At 39.8% G+C, this 20614-nt stretch overlaps 1 protein-coding gene across 2 annotated transcripts in view; it reads left to right on the plus strand.

Moving 5' to 3' along the window:
• Positions 1 to 338: 338 nt before the first annotated feature.
• The window catches only part of ZNF451 (zinc finger protein 451), an 86316-nt gene continuing 66040 nt past the window's right edge, over positions 339 to 20614 (plus strand). Inside the window, exons 1-4 of one of the 2 annotated variants that reach the window (XM_036867734.1) lie at positions 339 to 645; positions 1001 to 1084; positions 7550 to 7630; positions 9091 to 19340. In XM_036867734.1, the coding sequence (XP_036723629.1) occupies positions 625 to 645; positions 1001 to 1084; positions 7550 to 7630; positions 9091 to 10584 (1680 nt within the window). In that variant the 5' untranslated portion in view covers positions 339 to 624 and the 3' untranslated portion in view covers positions 10585 to 19340. Of the gene's footprint in view, positions 646 to 1000; positions 1085 to 7549; positions 7631 to 9090; positions 19341 to 20614 lie in introns of those variants that run through there. The other variant, XM_036867733.1, reaches the window with a different exon arrangement.

Raw genomic sequence — 20614 nt, forward strand, 5'->3', positions numbered from 1 at the left:
TGGAGACTGAGGATGGAGAACAGGTGAGCAGTGTAAGGCCGCCTCAGATTTCTGCCCTGATCTTAGAATTCAGCTAAGTATCCACATCTCCAACCCTTCGGGGAAAAAAGGAGAACTGATAAATTAGTCTCCATCACCCGCCTGTCACTTCCACAACCTCACGAAACCCATGCCTACGCCCTCCTCCCCATCCTCATCCCCGCCCTTTACTGTAAAACAGAACCCAGCCAGCCCACCGCCCGGCGAGCGGCAGTGACGTCAGCCTCGAGTTGCGCATGCGCCATGCCTCCGGGTCCTCTTCCGTTCTTTTCCGCTAACTCCTAGGGTGGTCTCGGTGCTGTTGGAACTACAGTTCCCAGCGGCCGGCGCGGCGGTGGAGGGAGGCCGGGACTGCGACAGGGAGGCCAGGCACCGCGGGCCTAGCGGGCCGCTCCTCCCTGGAAAGCGGTTTTGCAGCCCTTTCCGCCCGCCGTGTCGGCGGCTCGGCGGCGTCCTCGGCTCTGCGCGCACGCGGGGGCGGGTCACGGCGGCGCGTGGCTGGCTGGCAGGCGGGGCCGGCGGGGAGGCTGAGGCGGCGGCGGGGACGGCGGCAGCGCGGGTGCCGGCAGGCGGGCCGTCGGGGAGATGGGAGACCCAGGGTCGGAGGTGAGTAGCGGGCTGGCCACGGCGTGGTCCGGGGTCCGGGGGGTGCTGGGCCGGGCCTGGGGGCCTGGGGGACGAGGGCCGTTCAGCAACAATGGCCGCCCGGCCCGGCTCGGGGACCTCTGCTCGGCGCGGCGTGGGTTCCGAGGCCGACTGCCTCTTGGAGGAGTGTGCTCCCTGCTCCTCGGGGAGATGGGATGCGGAGGGGCCCCTGCGGTCCACGGACGCGAGCTCGGGCTCGCGGAGGCTGGGGCTCCGTTAGGTCTCCGCGAGAGCTTTCGTTTTTCGGTTCCCTTTGGAAAAATTTTCTATAAGTGCGGGGTTGTCTAGATAACCGTGTTTTGGCTTATTTTTATAGATAATAGAATGTGTCCCTCCAGCTGGGCCTGAGGCGTCCGAGTCAACACCGGAGGAAAATGAAGATGACATTCAGTTTGTTAGTGTAAGTAGCGACGATATTCGGGTTTTTCCGAGTCAGAGACAATGCGTGATAAGCCGTGATGTGATTACCCCTCACCTGTTCGTTCATCATGCAGCTAACGTGTGTGAATGTGTGATAGGGACTGTACACTGTGGAGCAGGGCATAGGAGTAGGGAATTTGCCCGAAGAGGTGACTGAGCAGCCCCAGTAGGCATCACAAAGCCTGTGGCCTGCGGTGCGTGTTGTACCCTGAATCTCGCCCCTCCCCCTGCACTTAGAGCCGTTCATGTGCGCAGGGTTGTGGTCTCCTAAGACTGTTTTGAAATGAGACTAAGAGTAACTTCTAAAAGATAGCACACATGTTAGGGAGAAGGGGCGGCTAGTGATGAGGAATGAGGTAGAAAACCAGAAGGGCTGCAGGAACTCAACTTCTGAGCCTGGGTGTCTCCATAACGTGAAGGCGGGTGGCTTGAAGACTTCACTAAGCTCTGAGCTCATCCTGTTACAGCACAGTCCAGCAGGCGAGGTTCACAATGAAGGGCCCGTATCACCAGGAGCATCCTGTATCTTTCTGTTTTTATTCCCTTTGGACAGTAGTTTTCAAGCATTAGTAAGTAGAAGTGTGTGGATTCCCGGACCTCACTCCAGACCTATGGAATCAGAAATGGGAGGTGGGGCCCAGGAATCTTCATGTTGGTGCAAATGCAGGGGTGTATGAAACTGTGAACACACTTTGTAAAACATTGGTTGCAAAAACTGAAGGGGGCGCTATGATACATTTGAGGATAATTTCCACCCCACACTGCTGAAGTTTTATAAAGGCTCTGCTTAAAGTAGTATCTCACTTAGCTAGAGAATCCTTCTACTGTAAATGATTCTTTTTGAATACTGTAGTTGAGGTTTGCTATTAAAGGTGTATAATCTTTCTTTAATTCCCTGTCTGATGTGTATTTGTGTTTGTTGGTTCTTGGACAATTTTGAAAAACTGGTTATTAAACAGTGTCTTCTGTGTACCCCAACATTAGGCCATTGTGGTGATGCACTGTTGTATTGTGTTTCAGTGGGTTTGTTTAGGAGTCTTTCACAAGATCATTTCTTGGGTTTTTTGCCTTTGCCCATGCATATGGTGCTGTATCCTTTTCATTTTAAACTTTAAAGGTTTGGGGGCGGTGGTAGAAGAAATTGTATCCTGCCTGTTCCTTCACTGTGAATTGAAGTATGTTTGGCTCTTCAGGACAAATATTTCAGGTTCTCCCTGAATATGGGTATATTTGTGAATGGAGAATATTTACCTTGGTATTTTGTGGAAATTAAAGTAAGAGGGACACACTTCTTTATGAACTATGGGGCTTACTTTGAGAATCACAGATGGCATCTACAAAAATAAGATTAAAAAATACATATATATAGGTATTCTGTGGAGTGAAGAATTGTGGTGTAGCTTGTCAGTACTTAATATAAGCATGTATTAGACTGAAGTTTAAGAATATTCTTTTAAGTTAAATATTTTAAATGTAGAGAATCTGTTATATCTTTGCATCCAGAGTAAAAAATACACAATCAGTGAATTTGTGTCCATCTTGATACATCTTATATGTATCTCTGTTTCCAGATATAAGTTCAAAGGTTTGATAGTTCCAAATGGAGAAGTGAATTATATGTATTAAATGCAATTACAGTACTAGAAGAAACCTATTAAAAACATTCTTTATGCCTTTATGGTGAAAATACTTCAATGAATTAACGATACCTTAATTCTGTTTTAAAATACGTTAGAGACAGAATCTTATATCTCTCTAACCCAATCTTACACTTGACTCCTCAGGTAGTGCTTGTTCAATAAAAATAATAAATAGTCTGTGCTTAAGATTTCTTCAGATACAAAAAGAACATTGTGATATTACTTCTTGATTTACACTGGTTTGGATTTCTTAGTTCATTCTTAGTCTAACTTTCCCATCTTTAATCTGCATGGTGGCACAGTAGTTTTTGTGTGGTTTAGAAAATACAGAGTTTGAAACTAAGCATGTTGAAGGAAAGGAAGGATATAGATGTGGAGGTGCGAAAATGAGCCCTTTCATTTAAATTTTATTGCAATACACATACAGAGAATTGCACAGTTCATAAGTGTGCCCTCTGATTTTTGCAAAGCCAATACACATGTGTAAACAGTGCTTAACTGAAGAGACAGAATGTTACTATACAAACTTTTCATTTAGGTCTTTTGCTCTAATTTTCTGTTTAATTTAGTAATATGATCCCTTATTCAGCCACCATCTTTATTCTCTGCATTCTTTGAAACTGCAGATATGTTAGTTAATTTACTCCCAGAAAACTGTTTTAACTCAGGGCTAATGACATGATCTTTCACAGTGCTACTCTAGATAATAAAGGTATAAAAACTGCTGAAACAGCCTGTCATAATCTTGATAACAGCACATGAGATTTAGGCTTCAACCAAGATGATTGGTATAATGTGGAATCATTGAACATGTGGAATATTTGTATATTTTCATAAATTACTTCTGGGGGGTCATGGACAAATAATGAGGGTGTCTTTTTGCTGGGTGTCTTGGGGTTGTATTAGCTCAATAAATAAAAATAATGCTGGAGCAAAGTCCTGAATTAAGTACCTTAGAGCTACAGAGATTAGTTGGAAGTACCTCCTACCCATAAGTGTCAGTATTTCAGTGTGAGAGATGAGGTAGGGATGAGGACTTTGTAAATAGTTCTAGTAGAAAGTAGAAAGTTCTTTTATAAAAAGTACAAGGTGCTGTAAAAAAAAAAAAACATACGATTTTCAGTTTATTTTTCATAGGTAACATATTTAGTGTTTGTATGTGTTTAAAAGAGTATTTTGAGAAGAAACAAGGAAAGTCATCAAAATGGGAGAGCAGAGAGGATTATGCTTAGTTCTGGAGGGTACTTTTTTTTAAGTGGGAGAAGGAAGGATGGGCCGGATAGTATAGATTTTGAATTGTGGACTAAATTTGAATTTCGAGCAGGCATTTGGGAATCATTTGAAATGTTTGAATTGGGTGGGACTGCAGAAATAAACTATGTCTCTGACTTCTCTATGTGGGAAAAAAACCCCATGAATTATTTAGTTTTAGATTAGATTTTTGCATCTGTGCTCAAATCCATGTTCTTTGTTTTAGACTGGGGTAAACTAGTTTTTCTGTAGACTGTATTTTAGTGTATTGACATCACTTTCCAATTAGTAGGTATTTGGTGTTTTGGCTTTGTATGAGAAATCAGTTTTCTAATAACAAGAATGAAAGCTTTTTATTTCATTAAAAATATTTTTTAAAACTTAGTATATTAATTAAACTGTGTTTCTAAACTGTTTTGCTTCTGCCTGTGCTCCTGCCCCTAAATTGTGTGGCCTTGGAGTAGAATCCTTTGATTTTGTTACTGGTACAGAGGGGATGAGAACAATGGTTCACTAGTTGATGGATGAAGCAAATTTAAATAAAATACCTTGTAATTGGAGGACCACGTGCATTTATACTTTTTAAGAATATAAGCAGCCATTATAAACATAGTAAGAAATTGCCTTTTCTTGATATTTGTATTATAATTATTACTGTTTGAGGAGAATTAATAACTTATTTTTTGGCCAATGTTGTGAGTTATTCAGAGTTGGGGACAATAGCAGGTAGACTTTTTTCCTCAAATTGAAGGAAGAGAAAGTATCTTATCTCCGAAACTTAGGAAGTAAGCATTGATTTAAACATAGTGTGTATACTTGGAACTGCCTCAGAATTATGTGATTAGAGACCACACAGCCAATGATGTGATTAGAGAACCAGATGGGCCTCACTTAGTTTTCTCCTTTGTTAAATGGCGCAATAGTGAAGTAATGTGGGGACTGAATGAAATAACATACATGAAAGGTTTAGTACCTTTGACTGTACAGGGCTCAGTGACACATGTTCCCAATTAGAGTAAAATCAACGGAGTACCAAAGGGTTTTGATTCCTTAGGTTCGTTATGGTGGAAGTTTGTCCATATCCACTGTGAAAATTAGCTAAAGTATTTTCCTTTGGAATACTTATCTTCTGTTGTTTTTCCACTCAGCCTCTTTGCCTTTTTAGGTCTCAAGCACATGCTGTCTTCTCCTACCATTCTGTCACTTATAACTCCATAATATTTGTTGAGTGAACAAATACTCTCAATGACCCCTGCTTTTTCTCATGTATGGACTTCCTATCCTGATTCATTTTATTCTGCTCTCTTAATTAGTGTGAATCATAAGTTGTCATTGTTCAGTAGTTCAAAGGTGGCTGGGTATCAGTGTAGTGGTTGACCCCAGCAGGATATTTATGCTACTTTTCTCATCTGTCCTTACTCCTGCCCTTCTTTCTCCTGTTTCTGCAACTACTTTTTCATCTTCTTTGTGACCATTTTCCTGCCCATTCTGCTTTGTGCTTTGTGCCCAGTTATCCTTTCATCTCCCTTTTTTCTCTACCTGCCAACCCTTCATGGAAGCTCTGCCCCAGCCTCTGTGTTTCTGGTACCTCAGGGACTTTCTTGGTGTGCTGCTTCAGTGGGCGTGTAATAAAAGTTCCTAACGTACATTTCTTGAGGAGAGCAAGCTATTATATTTTTATCTCCTCTACTGCCTTATTGGATTGAATGTATGATTTTGACAACCTTATTACAAATGGTAGGTTTGGGTCTTAAAGTAGGTGATTCATCTCTGTTGACCACACATTGCAGAATATCTGTCCCTCTAATCTTCTTTTTTAAATGTCCATTTTTACAGCTCAGGCAGAAATCCTAATTACTTTATTGCATGAGCCCTGCCCAGAAGTTTTGCTCTCTGGTTTTATCTTAGTGGCTAAATCACCACCTGCAGGGAAAGCAGTTTCCTGCTTGGAGAGAAGTTGCAGCCTAGGGGAGAACTTTGAGACTGGATGCCTCGTCTCAGGAAGAGGATCTTTAACTAGATCTTAGCTTCTGTCTCTTGACCTGGGGTCTTTTTCTCTTAATTTTTCCACTGAATATATCACTTTGGCTTCCCAACAGCCATCTTTCCCAATCCTGAGAAATCTTTCCCTCAGCCATGCTCTCTCCCTATGTTCCTTTCTCTTGTTTTAAACATAGTAGAATTTTAAAAAGAGTAATCTTTACTCTTGGCCTTTACTGCCTCATTTTCAGCTTAATTTTTTAGAGCCTGGCTTGTATGCTCACTACTTTCTTGAAAGTTGCTCTGTCAAAGACATTTTAAAATCTCCTTTGTTGCTAAATTCAGTGGCATTTTTGGTTTTTTTTTTTTTTTCGGTGCTCAGTGTTTTTGGCCACATTTAGCATTGACACCTTTTCATTGAGGTTTTCTCTATCTTTATGTTCTTTGAATTTGTGCATTTCTGATTTTTCTCAGAGCTCTGATTACCTACTTAGCTCTTCTTCCTAAATCCTAAAATTCCATCATTTCCTCAAGAGCCTCCTTGAATCCCTTCTTTCTCCTCTTTGCTTTCTTCCTTGGCAATATCATAGTTTCAGTTTAGTTCTAGAGTTACTAGTCTTGTAGGGGAGCAGCTTTCCAGTCTCCATTTCCAGTTACGTTCCTATACCCAGATTACAGGCTTGCATTTCCAGCTGTCTGCCAGGTGCCTCTGTGTACCCCTCGTACATCATCCCATTATGGCCAAAGGAATGCCAGCTTTCTGTCTTTGTATTCCAAATTTATGTCTATCCTTTAGTCTCCTAAGCTTGAAACCTTAGAGACCACTTTGACTCCTTGTGGTTGTTGGGGTTTTGTTTTTATAGTCAATCATTTTTTGGTTTTTGTTTTCATCTTACCTGTATATCCTTTTGTATATGCACCACAGCATCACTGTTATTTTTGCCATCACCACTATTTTAATTTTGCATTATTATGTGTGTGCACTGGTTAATTATCCTGCTTTCCCTGCTCTCCATACTTCTCTATGTGATTAATCGTCTTAAGGTAAACTCTCATGATCTTATTCCCATCTTAGTATTTATTGATTCCCTTTTGCCTATAGAATAAAATCTAGGCTTTTAAGCTTAGCATTCAAGGCTTGGTCTGCGGTGGAGTCAGTATGGATGGAAAGAAAAGATGAAGGAGAACCAGGTTTGATGTGTGACTCTGTAGGAGTCGGAAGTACAGCCTAGCTCCTAGTCAGAGATACCCATCCCATCTGAAAAGCATTGGCTTACAGTATCTGTGACCTTGTAGCACTATTCCTGTGTTAATAATCCTCTCCCCAAGGAATCAACACAGTCCTAATACCCTGCCTTGGCTTAGGCTCTTTTAGGTCTTGTCATCATTTCTTAGTCTTGTGCTATGAATATTTTCATCTGCATTTGTTCTGATTATTTTCTACCACTCATAAGGCTTCCTCTTCAGAAGAGTTCTTGCCAGTCAATCCCAACATCGACAAAAAGGATTGTTTTAAATGCTAATTTAGTTTGAATAACTCTCCATGACTTGTTAATTTGTTCATTTTTTCCTAGGAAGGACCATTAAGACCTGTTCTGGAATACATTGATCTGGTCAGCAGTGATGATGAAGAGCCTAGCACCTCTCAGAGTGGGGTAAGTATATTACATTTGACTTGCATTTCTTCACTTCTGGCATTTAAGAAGCATTCTCTAAAGAGAGTCATCAAATCAACGATGGCTGTGTTTAGGTGCTATTGTGCTTTAGAGAATGGCCTGTTTCTGTTAGAATGGCCCTGAGAGGTAGTCCAGGGAGTCCTCTGCCCAGGAGATCTCCTGCTTCCAGCTTTGTTCCTCTACTTTCAGTGAGGATGTGAAAGGATTACGTGACACAGGAAAGTTCTAAGCCTTGGAGGCCGTATCTGATAAAAGGGAAATGGAATAAAACTGCAAGATTTTTGGCTTCCTTCTCCTTTCCTGTCTCTCCTCAGGTGCCCTGTAGAACTGGATCCTTTTCTTCCAGAACCATGTGGCCACAGAAAATTTGTTGTATCTTGGAAGAAGGGATATGTGAAGATCCTTTAGAAATGGAATATGGGGAAGGGTTGTGGATTATTCAGGCGTCATCCTTTTAACCTCCTCTCTCCCCCTCGTATTTGGGGTTTTCTCTCTGACCTGTGATTTATTGGTTGTGGGTTTGACCTTTAAACTTATGCTTCCCTTACTCTGAGAACCAAAGTAGCTGAGCACTTTGTAGCAATCTTGTGTTTCATTTGTCTTAGCCCAAATTTCTGTTAATGGGCTGTTTTCTTGATTCATTAGAGAACTGGCTGTGTGTTCAAGGCGGCCAGAAAGCTACTTGCTGTATGGTATAAGGTATTGGGACTTGAACTTGCAATCAAAATACCTAGGTTTTAGTCTCAGCTTTACTTCTTATTAAGTCTGTGAATTTGGATAAGTAGCCTTTTAACCTTAGTTTCTTTACCACATAAGAATAATACCTACCTCACAGGGTTGTTGTGAGGATGAAATGAGGTAACAAAGCTCCTTGAAAACTACAAACCATAGAATAGAACTGTGCAACTGGAAAATTTTGTTGTTCATAGAGAGTGAATGAGAGAGAATTTTTAAAGGGATTTAAAAGTGGCTCTGCAGTGCAGGACTTCTAGAAATGTTTTTTCTTCTCAGTGGAACTTTTCCCAAGTTCTCTTTGCCGTTATTAACTTCTACTTGTTGCCTTACATATGTTGAATGGGATTTTTTTAAAAAATCGTTTTCACCAATAGTCTTGCTGCCTCTTCTTATTCTAGCATGGGAACAAGCAGCAGGCTAGGATGGCACCCCTTGACCTGGGCTTGTTTTTACTCTTTTACATAGACACAGTGCCAGGTTAATGCCAGTAGTTGGTTTTGGGCCTTTGGGGTAGTGAAATTTGTGGATTTGACTTCTGTGGTCCCCTTGCTGACCTGAAGTGGATTGTATGTTTCATTGTTAATTATAATAATTTTAAAAATTGAGTTCTACTTACTGGACATGCATCTCTGCACTTGAAAGTTAACATATTAAAAGCATATTTTTTTTCTTCCTTGGTTTTCTTGTTCATGTGGATAACCCAGAGAATGCCTGAGTCTAAGGTGCCATCCTCTGAGAGTCATCGCCCAGAAATGTGCTCTAGCTGCAGTGTTCCTCTTCCCAGTGGAGACAGCAGCTCCTCCTCTGGGAGCTGTACCAGCAGTCCACACAGGATAGTTTCTCAACCTTCTTCTGTTGAGAACCCATTGGAGAACCAGAAAAGTGATCAAAGTAATTCAGTTATTAAGATCTCTGAGACAGAGACGCTTAAGCCATCACAAAATTGCCAGATTCTGCCTTCATCTCCACTTCTGGTCCCCCAAGAATCTTTGGCCTCTTCAGAGGTCAAGGAGGATTTACCTGTAGAGTCTTCTGCCTCACAGCACGGACAGGATGCCATCCTCTATCTCCAGACACAAGTGGCTGAGATGTCCCGAGTGATACGTGATCTGCAGTCCAGGAGCTGTTTTCGATTTCATCATTCTAGGCCAAGTGAGAATTCCTCGGTTCCTTGGGACATCTCTACCTCCAAGGAAGAACATTTATCCACAGTAGAAGAAGAAGCTGACTGCAAATCCCCCTCAGCTGATGACAAAGGGCAGCCAGCTGACCCTAGTCAGTCTAGTTTCACAGGGCTTTTGAAAAGAATGGAACAAAGAGGTATTATCAAGAGAGTCACATTACAGTCCGAAGCAGAACCATGCGAAGGGAAACCTGATTGTGTGACTTCTAAGAAACGTTTGGTCCCTCCACTGCATCCTCTTCTGAGAATCGCCACCACTGAGGTTTTTAAAGACCCTGCTGATTGCCATCCTTCCTCCTTCATGGGACACAGGGTATATCCTGTGGCCAAGGATACCTCTCCTTTCCAACCAAATCCACCGGCCGGGGGCCCCATCGTAGAAGCATTAGAGCACAGCAAGAGAGGAAGCACAACATCACCTCTGGATTCTACCTCGAAAGAGATGGAGGTCATGGGTTGTAGATTCTACCATGCTGCTTCCATTGCAGCCCGAGCTGCTAGCTACATGGCCTATATGACTCAGTATCAGCGTAAACTCTGGGAAGACATGGAGGATCTGGTCCATGACCCAGAGTTTGATCGTGGAAAAGCAAGATGTATAATATCTGATGGTATGGATGCGGGCCTTTGGCAGCTTTGTACTACTAGGGATATAATGGACTCTGTGGTCAGAGTTATGGCAATGGCAATAGACTACAGAAGGCAGGCTTGGCTTCGACTCACATCTCTCACTAAGAAAACCCAAGAGAAGATCTCACACTTGCCCTTTGACGGTACTTCCCTCTTTGGACAAGATGTGAATGCTGTAGTTGCAGAAGAAAACAGTATAAAAGAAAATGACTATAAAGACCACAGCAAATACTATAACCAACATCGATACTTCTATAGTCATGACCAGAAAGCACATTATCACAGTAGAGGATACTCCAGAGGGGATTGGTACAAACCCCGAAACCACCCCTATAGATACAGGAAAAAGGGAGAATCTCCAGAACGCCATGGGTACAAGAATTAGTAACCCATTCACGTTCAGCAGTGCACCTGTCCAAGATGCTAACTGTGCTGCTTGCTCCTCCCATCCACACAGGATCTACAGGTAGGAGGGCACCTCAGAATCTGAACGCATGTCTGGAATGATCACAGCTGACATTTGAATTCTAGACTTTTGGAATGAAGTAAAAAAGAAACTCATGTTTTCTTGGCCAAGAGAGTGGTAGAGACGTTCAGTAGGGTTGGACAAAGATTTACCCGTTATTTCTAGTCCAAAATAAGTCTAGAGGAGGGTACTCAGGAATCTGAATCCTCTTATGATTAAGGAAAAATATAAATATTTCTTCCCCCTCAGGAAAATCTCACTGGTAAACTGAGGACTAGGAGATTTTGGATCTGGAAATAACCTACTACTAGATCTCTAACACCAGAGGCAGATCCTTCGTTTTTAGGTCATCAGTGCTTCCTTGTTTAGGCTTCCGTTTGTCAGATCTTCACAAAACGACAAATCTGTTATAATCTCTTTATGTCGGGGTGATCAGCTCACCAAGTGTCCATACTACTGTCAAGCTCTGTGAGACTTCAGAATCAGCCTTGAAGCTGTGTATCAAGAACTAAAATTCAAATCAAAATTTGCAAAATCCAGTTCGCTTCCAGTGGGGTGGCTAGGTGTCCCAGGTCTACTGTGGACACCAGCTGGAAGAAGACTTTCCTACCTGTGACATCTCTGTAGAAACTTTCACAGTAACTGTCTTCACCACCCAGAGCTACACAGAGAGAATTCTCTGCAGTTGTCACTCCTAAGTCTGCCAAGCTCTCATATATCACAAGCTGTGAGACCTGGTCATGGTGTTCTCACAGGATAATCTGGGCCTTTCACCAAGATGACCTTGACTACCTTCTAAACTTTTAAGCTCCGTAATTCATCACGCTCTAAATACAAAAAAGATAACACACATTAGTACCCTGGAAATCAAGGATGTTACACCATCCAGGCATGCAAATCTGAACTCTTGAAAGAGCAAGAATTCCAAACATGCCTGACAATCTGGTCCTCCGATTGTAATAAAGAGTGATGCCATCAGTCTAGATTTTACTGAGAAATCCTTCAGATTCAGAGCATAACTGTGGATGTAGTAGAGAGAACATCTCATGCACTTCTCTTTCTGGATGTCCATTAACGATTTCTCAAGACTTCAGTGGCGTGTTCTTGGTTTATTGGTCCCTTAATCTAGTCAGACTCTTACCATGAGAGACGACTTATCTTTTTGTTCTCAGTTCTTCGCATTATGATTTCTCCATCAGACTGGAACTGGCAGCAGATACCTCAGTTACATGTCCTACAGTATCTATCTCGAGGCAGTGGCTGTGCAGTGCCCAGCCGTTAGACCCTTGTCTTCACATCGTGACTTCAGTGTTGGAGAAAATGCCAAATTGGAGGGGTCTGAATACATCATCTAGAATTATTTGCTTGGCCAAATAGAAAAAAATTTTATCAATAGACTCATAATTTTGTAATTTCTTAGTTTGTCGAACATCTGCATTTTTTTTTTTCATCTGCTTGACCGTAGTATTTTGGGTCTACTCTTAGTGGACTATGACACTGTTTTCGGGTTTATATTTGTTCTGTTTCTTGCCATGGTTCCTGCACAGTGGTGACTGATGTTTTCCCTGGTGCCCCACTTTTTAATATTTTATTGGAAGCCCATTCCCCCTCCTCATCATAACCATATTCAGCACCCTTTTTGTTTACTTTCTTCCTCTCCCTGTTTGTGCTGTAGAGGTCGAAGATGCAAATATCCCTACTTGGAAGAAGTTATTTTATTTTGTCAGATAGTTTCAGGGTACTGTATTGATTCTGTTTGTCCTATTTGTAGATGAAGCTTAAGCTGCAGTCTTGATAGAGTCTCCTCTTGGCACATTTGGTCAAGTCATATCTAGAGTTAACATTTACCTGTAATTTTTCTATACTTTTCACAAAGTTTTACTTCTGTTTTAGGTCCGTGCCAGTGCTCTAAAAATTCTTTCAAATTGAACCCTAGAAGAGCACTGATAACTGTCTAAAAAGAAACAAGGGCTTAAGAAATCATACGAAGATTTTTATAGTTCACGATGTGTGCTCTGCCAGTTCAGCAGTCTCATGTGCCCTTGCTGTAGCACCGTAGTTTTCTTCTGTGAAAGGACTAGCCATGGGGAACTTGCTGGAGAGAGAGACCTTGACACTTTTCTGTACGGCTGCATATAGATGTTCCCAGTTATCTGAGGCTACTTCGCACTGCTCCCACTTTTCCATTTCTTCCCATCCTTTCCCTGAATTACATACTGGGTCACCAACTTGATGATTTTTGAGATACTCTTATTTTCCAAAATTCAAACCAAAATTATGTTACTTGAAGACCTGATTCTCTGAAACTGCTCTGGCATTTCCACCTAACCTGCTCTTTTTAATTTTTTAAGTTTTAATTGTGCTTAAGAAAAGACATAACATAAAATTTACCATCATAACCATTTTTAAGTGTATAGTGGAGTAGTGTTAACTGTCTTCACGTTGTTGTATACCTCCTACTTTCCTAAATGTTTGTAGAGCAGCACTGCTGCTGTCTTCATTTTGTGTTATGTTGCTCCATAGCAACAAGTAGCATTGCTTTGCCACTCGCTGATTGATACGCCCAAGCATCTCCAGAGATCTTTCCTAAAAATAAAAAGGTATTGAGATATCATGGAATTGGTGGTCAGGTGGCTAGCTTCTGAAGGGGTTCGGCAGTTGTGTGGGAATGGGGCAGAACACCGAAGTGTGGGAGCAGGTTTAGCTGTAGATTGGGTGCTTGACTGCAGAAGAAACAATATTCTTAACCTGTTTTTTAAAATTAGTTTAAAGTCTTTCTCTGGCATACTTGAATGATGATGGTGTTATAAAACTAAAAACAGGGATTTGGTGTAGGGAAACAGCCCTAATAGACAACCACAGTTAGTGTATGGAATTCATAATTAGATAACAGGTTTTCACATCATGTCTGCCATTTGCAGAGCCTTCAACAAGATTCTCCATCAGGCCAGCCTCTGATGTTTGAACAGCTCTAGGTCTTCTAGGAGGCCTAGCAATCATCGCAAGTTGAGTGATTTGGTGTTCTTGAAAGGGATGCGTCTAATGATCCTTTTTCTTTAAAATGTTATTGTTTGACTAGACATAAAATGTATGTGGAAATGATATGATTTCTCATGGTTACTGTGTGTACACAGAAATGCTGTTTCTATTCATTGTTATATGAAGTGCCTTTTTAAATTTCACACTGTTGTTTAAAACTTAACATTTTAATGTCTTGCATATGTTGCTGGTGATATTTATGTAAATTCTGTACAGTGATTTTTTTATCTTGTAGTTTATTCGTCTTCTGTACAATTGCACTATCTAAATGTACTCTCCTTCTGAATGTTACTTTGTTTTCATTACAGCACTATTGATTCATTTCAGAAGGTTGTAGAGTATGTCCCTCCCCCTTTATTTAAATAACTTCACAGTAGTTATTTTAGTTTTTAGTGATTGGCTCAGTTTTCTGGGCGTTGAGGCAGCTTTGTTTTCTATATCTAGGTTCTAGGTTTCTGATTGAACCATTTGTCTCATGTCGAACCTTGTTCTTAGCCATGGTAACACAACTTCAATTTGATAAGTGGGTGTGTTTACTCGGTAATAAGTAACAAGGACATTAGGAAAATGAGTACATTTGTTGACACTTTATCTTTTTTTTTTTTTTAAGACTGTGTGACAGCTTATCAGTGTAATTGCATTTAAACATTATTATTATTATTATTTACTGCGTGGCAGCTTCTTTATCAGTATAATTCCATTTATTTACCTAGCCCTCAAAATGACATTTTGAGGGGAGCATAAACTCAGGCTACTTGGGTACTGTTTAGTATATTACATTACTATTATACTAATAATTTACTGAATGATACCTAAGTGACCTGATTGATAATGTCCTTAAGGGCCTGCTCCATCCAGGATAACCTCTCAGGTACCGTAAACAAGGAGGTTGGAATCGACGCAATCCAGAATCCCTTCTAGCTGTAAACTTGGATACAGAGTTAAATGACATGGATGAACAGAGTTAAATGCCACATTCAGTATTATTGAGGACATACTTAATTGGGATTCTGGTAAAGTTTAGAAATTATGGATTAGATCTTTGTAGAAATAGTTTAAAGACTGCAATAACTGAAAACTTTTTTTTTTTTTAATGTGAGGCATGTTTTGCCCAGACTTGCACTGTTCAGGTTCCATTGGCTTTTGAAATTTACCATTCTTACGTAGTGTTAGTGGCTAGTCCAGTAATTGACTGTCAGATCTGTATGCATCTCCTTCCTGTCATTTAGTTGGCTGGACCTATTCTATATAGTTTTTCATTAGTGTTTACACCAATCAGGTCTTCATTTTTCACTTAAGAAAATAAACAGGTGGAAGTTGTCAGTAAGCTGATGACGATCACTGTGTTGAATGCAAATCTTTCAGTTATTTATCCAGATATAACAAGTTTTGTAAGCCATTAAAATATGTTATGGAATGTCTCTTCCTGGATGAATGATGAGAATATTGTTTTATTAAATCTTTTTTTCTTGTATTGATTAGTGGGATGATATCTTTGTACTACTTTGTCTTTTCATTTGCTTGACTTCATGAGAATGAAACCTTTTTTATAGTAGTGTTTGGTACCATTGAGATACTACTCAAAATTAGGTTTGCTTCCCGTGGATATATCTGGAAGTGATCACAGGCCAACCATGTCCTTTTGATGTTAGCATCTCAGTTATTTCATTCTTTGTATTGGGTCTTTTCTTCCCCTTTATGTAAAACCTCTTTCTAAAAGGATGTCTGATCTTCCTTAATCTCTTTGATGGAGATTATATTTTTTATTCTACCAGTCTGTACTAGCCAGGATTTTGATGTGGCTTTTTATGTTTAAATACAATGCCTTCAGCATTATTGTAAGAGATTTTCTAGTTTTCTCTTAAAAATGTCCTTTTTAAAAAAAAATAGCCAGTCCAGTCTCACACTATTTGGCTATTGAACTTTCATCAGTTTTTAATGCCTTCTTGTTTACTGGTAGTAGTATTTTCTCATTTCTGTGTAGTCTTTGTGCAAATGCATTATTACATGTAGTTTGTGGTCAATTGCATTTTTTCTCTCTAATAAAAATTTTAAGTTCATCATCATTAATTTATAGTACAGCCCTGACATACACTGTATCTTTGACATTAATCAGTTTTTTTTCTAGGTTGTAAAAACTTTAGTGGTTTTGTTGAGGTAACTGTCTATTTCAAATGGTCTATTGGATTTTCTGATGCCTTGTCAATTCAGTAAGAGTTCTCAGGTTGTCTGTAGTTTCTTTTAGGACTTTGGAGATCTCTCAAGTTATATTGCGTTTTCTAATAGTCCTGAGTAGTGTATTCCTTGGTAGAAGTGAAAGCAGATCCTTTATATCTGGTAATATTAAAAGAAATTCTTTGACCTTAAATGGTTCAAGTGTTATCTTGTGGGTTCTGTTAGTAGTCCCTTTGTAAAACTAACTTTCATATGCCTTTTTTTCCCCATGAGCTATTCTGTGCTTTCTGTTTTCTTTCATTACCCATAAAAGTGGCTCTATCACAGCATTCAATTTTAAGGGCTACAGTTAGACCTCTTGTTAACTCCTGGTTTTATGTTATGACTGTGTTTCACACTGCCTTGACTTACAGTGTAGTGATGTGCTAAAATAATTATGTTAGTGGTCCTTTTATCTATACTGCTTTTATTTAGTGAGGCAACAGTGATGTGTATGATAGGGGAAAAAGACATTTTCCAAGTCACTAAACATAGTTTAAAATTTTCAGTTCCATTTTAAAAAACATTTAATTACATTAAGCTTTCTGCGTTTAGGTGTGCAGCCCATTCCTTTCTGCCTTAGGGAGAATAATTGTAATTAGTTTCATTTAGATTCTTAGCACAGAGTTGAATGCGTGTTGGTCTTTGCCTAATGGCTTATAACAGCTCCTGTTTTCTTTTGCTTTTGACAGAAATATATTTTGACAGATGTTGGATGCTCTTTGATAGTATTGGGTCTAATTGGCATCTTCCTACCTGGGAAGGATTAGAGGAGAGAACCTCCATTGATAGAGCGTATATGTACCAGGCTGTCTGTTGGTTGCAAGGGACTCTTGAGGCAGAAATGCACCCTTATTTTGCAGATGAGGAAATGGAACTTATATTAAACGATTTGCTCAAGTGGTGAGCTTTGAATATACACTCTGTTCCTCCAGGTTTCAATTCAATGTTGTACTCAGTGGCCTTCTTTTGTCTTTCAAGGCGCCACTCAAATCTTAACCTCTCTGAGAAGATAATTTGTCAAATAACTACCCTTCTTCCCTGGATTTTGTGTTTATGGCTGTACTCTTATCCCTTATTACTTGATGTCTTTATTGACTGATTCCTGGTTATTTCACTTGTCCAATCAGAAACCCGAACCTTCATTCTTACATTGAGGTTTCACTGTGCTGGACTGAGATGATTTCTGGATGCGTTGTCGTTGGCTTCTCTTTCATAGATTCCTTATTTGTGTCCCATTCATTTTCAGCGCTGATCATTTCAGTCATGGTTCTTGATGCTTGTGTTTTTCTTTGTTGTGCCTCTTTTGTTTGTTATACGCTTTTTGTTTCAGATATACACTTAAATTTTTTTTTTAACTGGTGTCTTGAGGATACTGGCTTAATGAAAGGAAGGTGGAATGCTAAGCACGTGGTATTTGAATTCCAAAGAACTTGATCTGAGTATTAGCAAGTCACTTATTCTCTGAGACTAAGTTTTCGTACTCTCAAATGAGGTAATAATGCCTGGAACTTCAAAGCCTGATACAAATTTCCTTTCTTTAGTGGTTTTGCTGTTTCTACCCACATTTGTAGATTTCTTATAACTGTGGGATGGTATTGGATATACATACAGATATACTTTAAGATGTATTTAATAGTATATAATAGTTAATTTCATGTCATCACATCATGTTCCCCTTGTTTACAGTTTTTTTTAAGGCTGAACCATTAAGCTACATATAATACAAGCCCAACAGTGGATTAAGTCATTGAAAGATGTATTTAAAATAAAATAGTCTCTTAAGTGCAAGCTAAGAAATGCTCATAATAAACAGTAAGAAAAAAACTAAAAATGTAGAATGAAGAGCTAGAATGTATAGGTGTGTGTATACAATTTTTGATGGATGGTATTTTGTCATTTTGTGTCTGTGATGGAAACAATCAGTACCTGCTATGTGCAAGCAGGCCCTGAGGAAGGTCTGTGGATACTGGGAGTTAATAAGAGATGGTATATTCTCTTGAGAAAGAAATACCAACACAGTGTAATTGTCCTATTTAGAGGAACGCCTGTGATGAGGTTGGAACAAAAGAGAGGGCCATCTGAAGTGGTCCAGGAAAACTTTTCTTACCAGGTGCTCGAGCTGTGGTTTGGAACGTGATTGGAGAAGATTTACCTGGGCTGGTGGAGAAACAGGAGCCAGACATTCAGGTGAAGGAATCTGTGTGCATGAGTGTGGGAAACATCGTGTATCTGGCTTTTCAGCATTGTAAGGAACAGCTGCTGTGGGCGCAATTGGAGGAGATCAGGTTGAAGAAAGGATAAATGTACGTGAGAATGTATTGGTTCCTACCTATTCCAAGCGTACTAAGATATGTAGCCATTACTTGTAAGGTCGTAGAAGTAGTCTGTCTAGAAGCTTCTTTGTCCACTATGGACATCTAGGCAGTTCCTTTTCTTCCTTGAACTGAGCCAGAGGAAGGCTCTCCATCAGTGCACCTCTAGCCCCAGGGACGGCTCCAGCAGTGACAACAAACTGGGGCCCTGTGGGAGAACAGCTTTGGTGATGAACAGGATGCTGCTGCTAAAGAGGGAGGGGCATCCCATCACGGTGGGCAGGTGCACACTGCAGGACCATCTGAGGGCCATGGTCCTCACTGCAGCTCAGTGCGGCTTGTTTCCCTGTGCATTGGCTTACAGATAATTTGAGCGTGGACTTGGAGAAAATGAAGGCATTTCTTTAAAATGTTGCTTCTTTGGAGATTGGAGATGTGTTGCACAGGGCCTGTGAACCTTGTGCCACTGGCATCTCCAGCAGCACCTAGAGCATGTTTTGTCAACTTCCTTTTTGTTTTTTCTCTGCTTTGAGTTTCCTTCCTTGCTCTGGTTGCCACTTTCACCTTTTCTCATCTCTCTCCACAATTCTTTCTTTTCTTACTGTGCCAGAGGTAGGGCAGTGGCACTCAGGGTTGAAACATTGTAACTCCCTTTTGTTTTGTCACAGCTTCATAGTAGGAGATACTAAAAAAGTCTCCTAAGTTCCAAGGTTGTTTTTTGGGGGGTTGGGGGGGTCCTGTGTCTAAAGAGAAAGTCATTCTGCCTAGGAGGGGAGTTTTACAAATACAGATATTGGTAATTAACCCAAAAGACATCGTAGGAAGAATCTTATTGAAGAGGTTTGGTGGTACGAGCCTTCTTCACTGAGTAGTACTTTACAGAATGGTGTATATCTATATGTATGTTTTAAAATTTGTTCATATAAGGCATATGTTCCATGTACTTTGTATTTGTAAACAATAACCAGTTTGGGGGTGGGAAGGAGATTGCTTTGTACAAAAGGGTTGTTTCCTGGTTTTAAACCTTTGCTGCTGGAGATGGTAAATAAATATTGTACAGCTTTGCTGTGTTTATCTCTTCTGTTCTATCTGTATTGGAATATAAAATTCTTGAGAAAAATTGTTGCTTTTCAAAATGTTATTTGGGGTGTGGTTTCAGTTATAAGTTGGGTACAAGGGGATTCTGGTAAACAAAACTTATTCTAGGAGTGTAAACCTCATAAGACCAAACTACAGACCCAAGCTTTGAAGGGATGGGCAATGAGAAGCAGGCTTTGAAACTGGAGTTTGTATGAAGTAAAGCAGTTGTTTCAGGAATTCTGTTCAGCCTGTTGAACTGAAAATGGCTTGCCCTAATTCTTGATTAATATCTGTTTCTGTTATGTTTGGGCAATAATGTAATCCAGTCATTGCACTTCTAGATACAAAAAGAAACCTGGAGGGAAAAAGTTAAATACAAGATTATGTTCCTTTTAGAGACAAAATTTCCATCTGCTTTTATGAAGGATAGATGTTAAACATATTTTTGAAAGGCAAAAAGTAGTGATTTAAGCCAAATTCATTATATTTCCAAACAAAAGATTGAGATTCTCGAGACTTTTTGTCTTTATACAGTCTTGTTCATTAGTAATTAAAATTTTCTTAGCAATTTTATAGCATATTCTAATGCAGAAATATTAGAAAATAAAGATTAAAAAAGGAAAAACCCTCTAGACAGAAATAACTACTGTTAACATTTTGATCTATAGCCTTCTAGATTTGGTTTCTTCTAAATATTTTTACAAAAAATGGGGTCATTTTCACTTAAAAACAAATACAAATGATATGGAAAAAAGGCATTGAACTATATACGTTACAGCTTCATTGACAAGTGGGATTTTGTGCTGTGTCATTAATTTGCTTATTTAAAGATTTGGTATGCATTTATTTTATGGTTCACATAGCAGATCACAGTTTCATAGCAATGTTAGAAATTTTAATAGTTTCCAGGAAATCTTTGTTAGCTCATTAAACTTGATTAGTATATGAAGGTATTAATTGCTTTGGTAAAATTTTTGCCTAAGTAGTGGAATTCTCATTGGACATTATTCCTGATGATCTTTTATGAGCAAGATTGTGAGTTCATGGTCAGAACTGGTTTCACGTTCACTTGAACTGATTTCAAGTTTGAAGTGGTTATTCGTCTGTAGCAAAAAGAGAAAAATCAGGACAGTGCAACTAGTTTTCACAAGGTTAAGTTTATTCAATAATGAGACTACTGAGGGAAATTTTGAAGTATTAGCTCAAGTTTGTGTCTTCATTCTTATGAAATGAAAAGACACAGTGCTGACCATTGATATTAGTTCCTTTTTAAAAAATACCCTTACTTGACAAAATAAGGG

This window comes from Balaenoptera musculus, chromosome 11 (genome assembly GCF_009873245.2).
Source record: "Balaenoptera musculus isolate JJ_BM4_2016_0621 chromosome 11, mBalMus1.pri.v3, whole genome shotgun sequence".
Taxonomy (NCBI): Eukaryota; Metazoa; Chordata; class Mammalia; order Artiodactyla; family Balaenopteridae; genus Balaenoptera; species Balaenoptera musculus.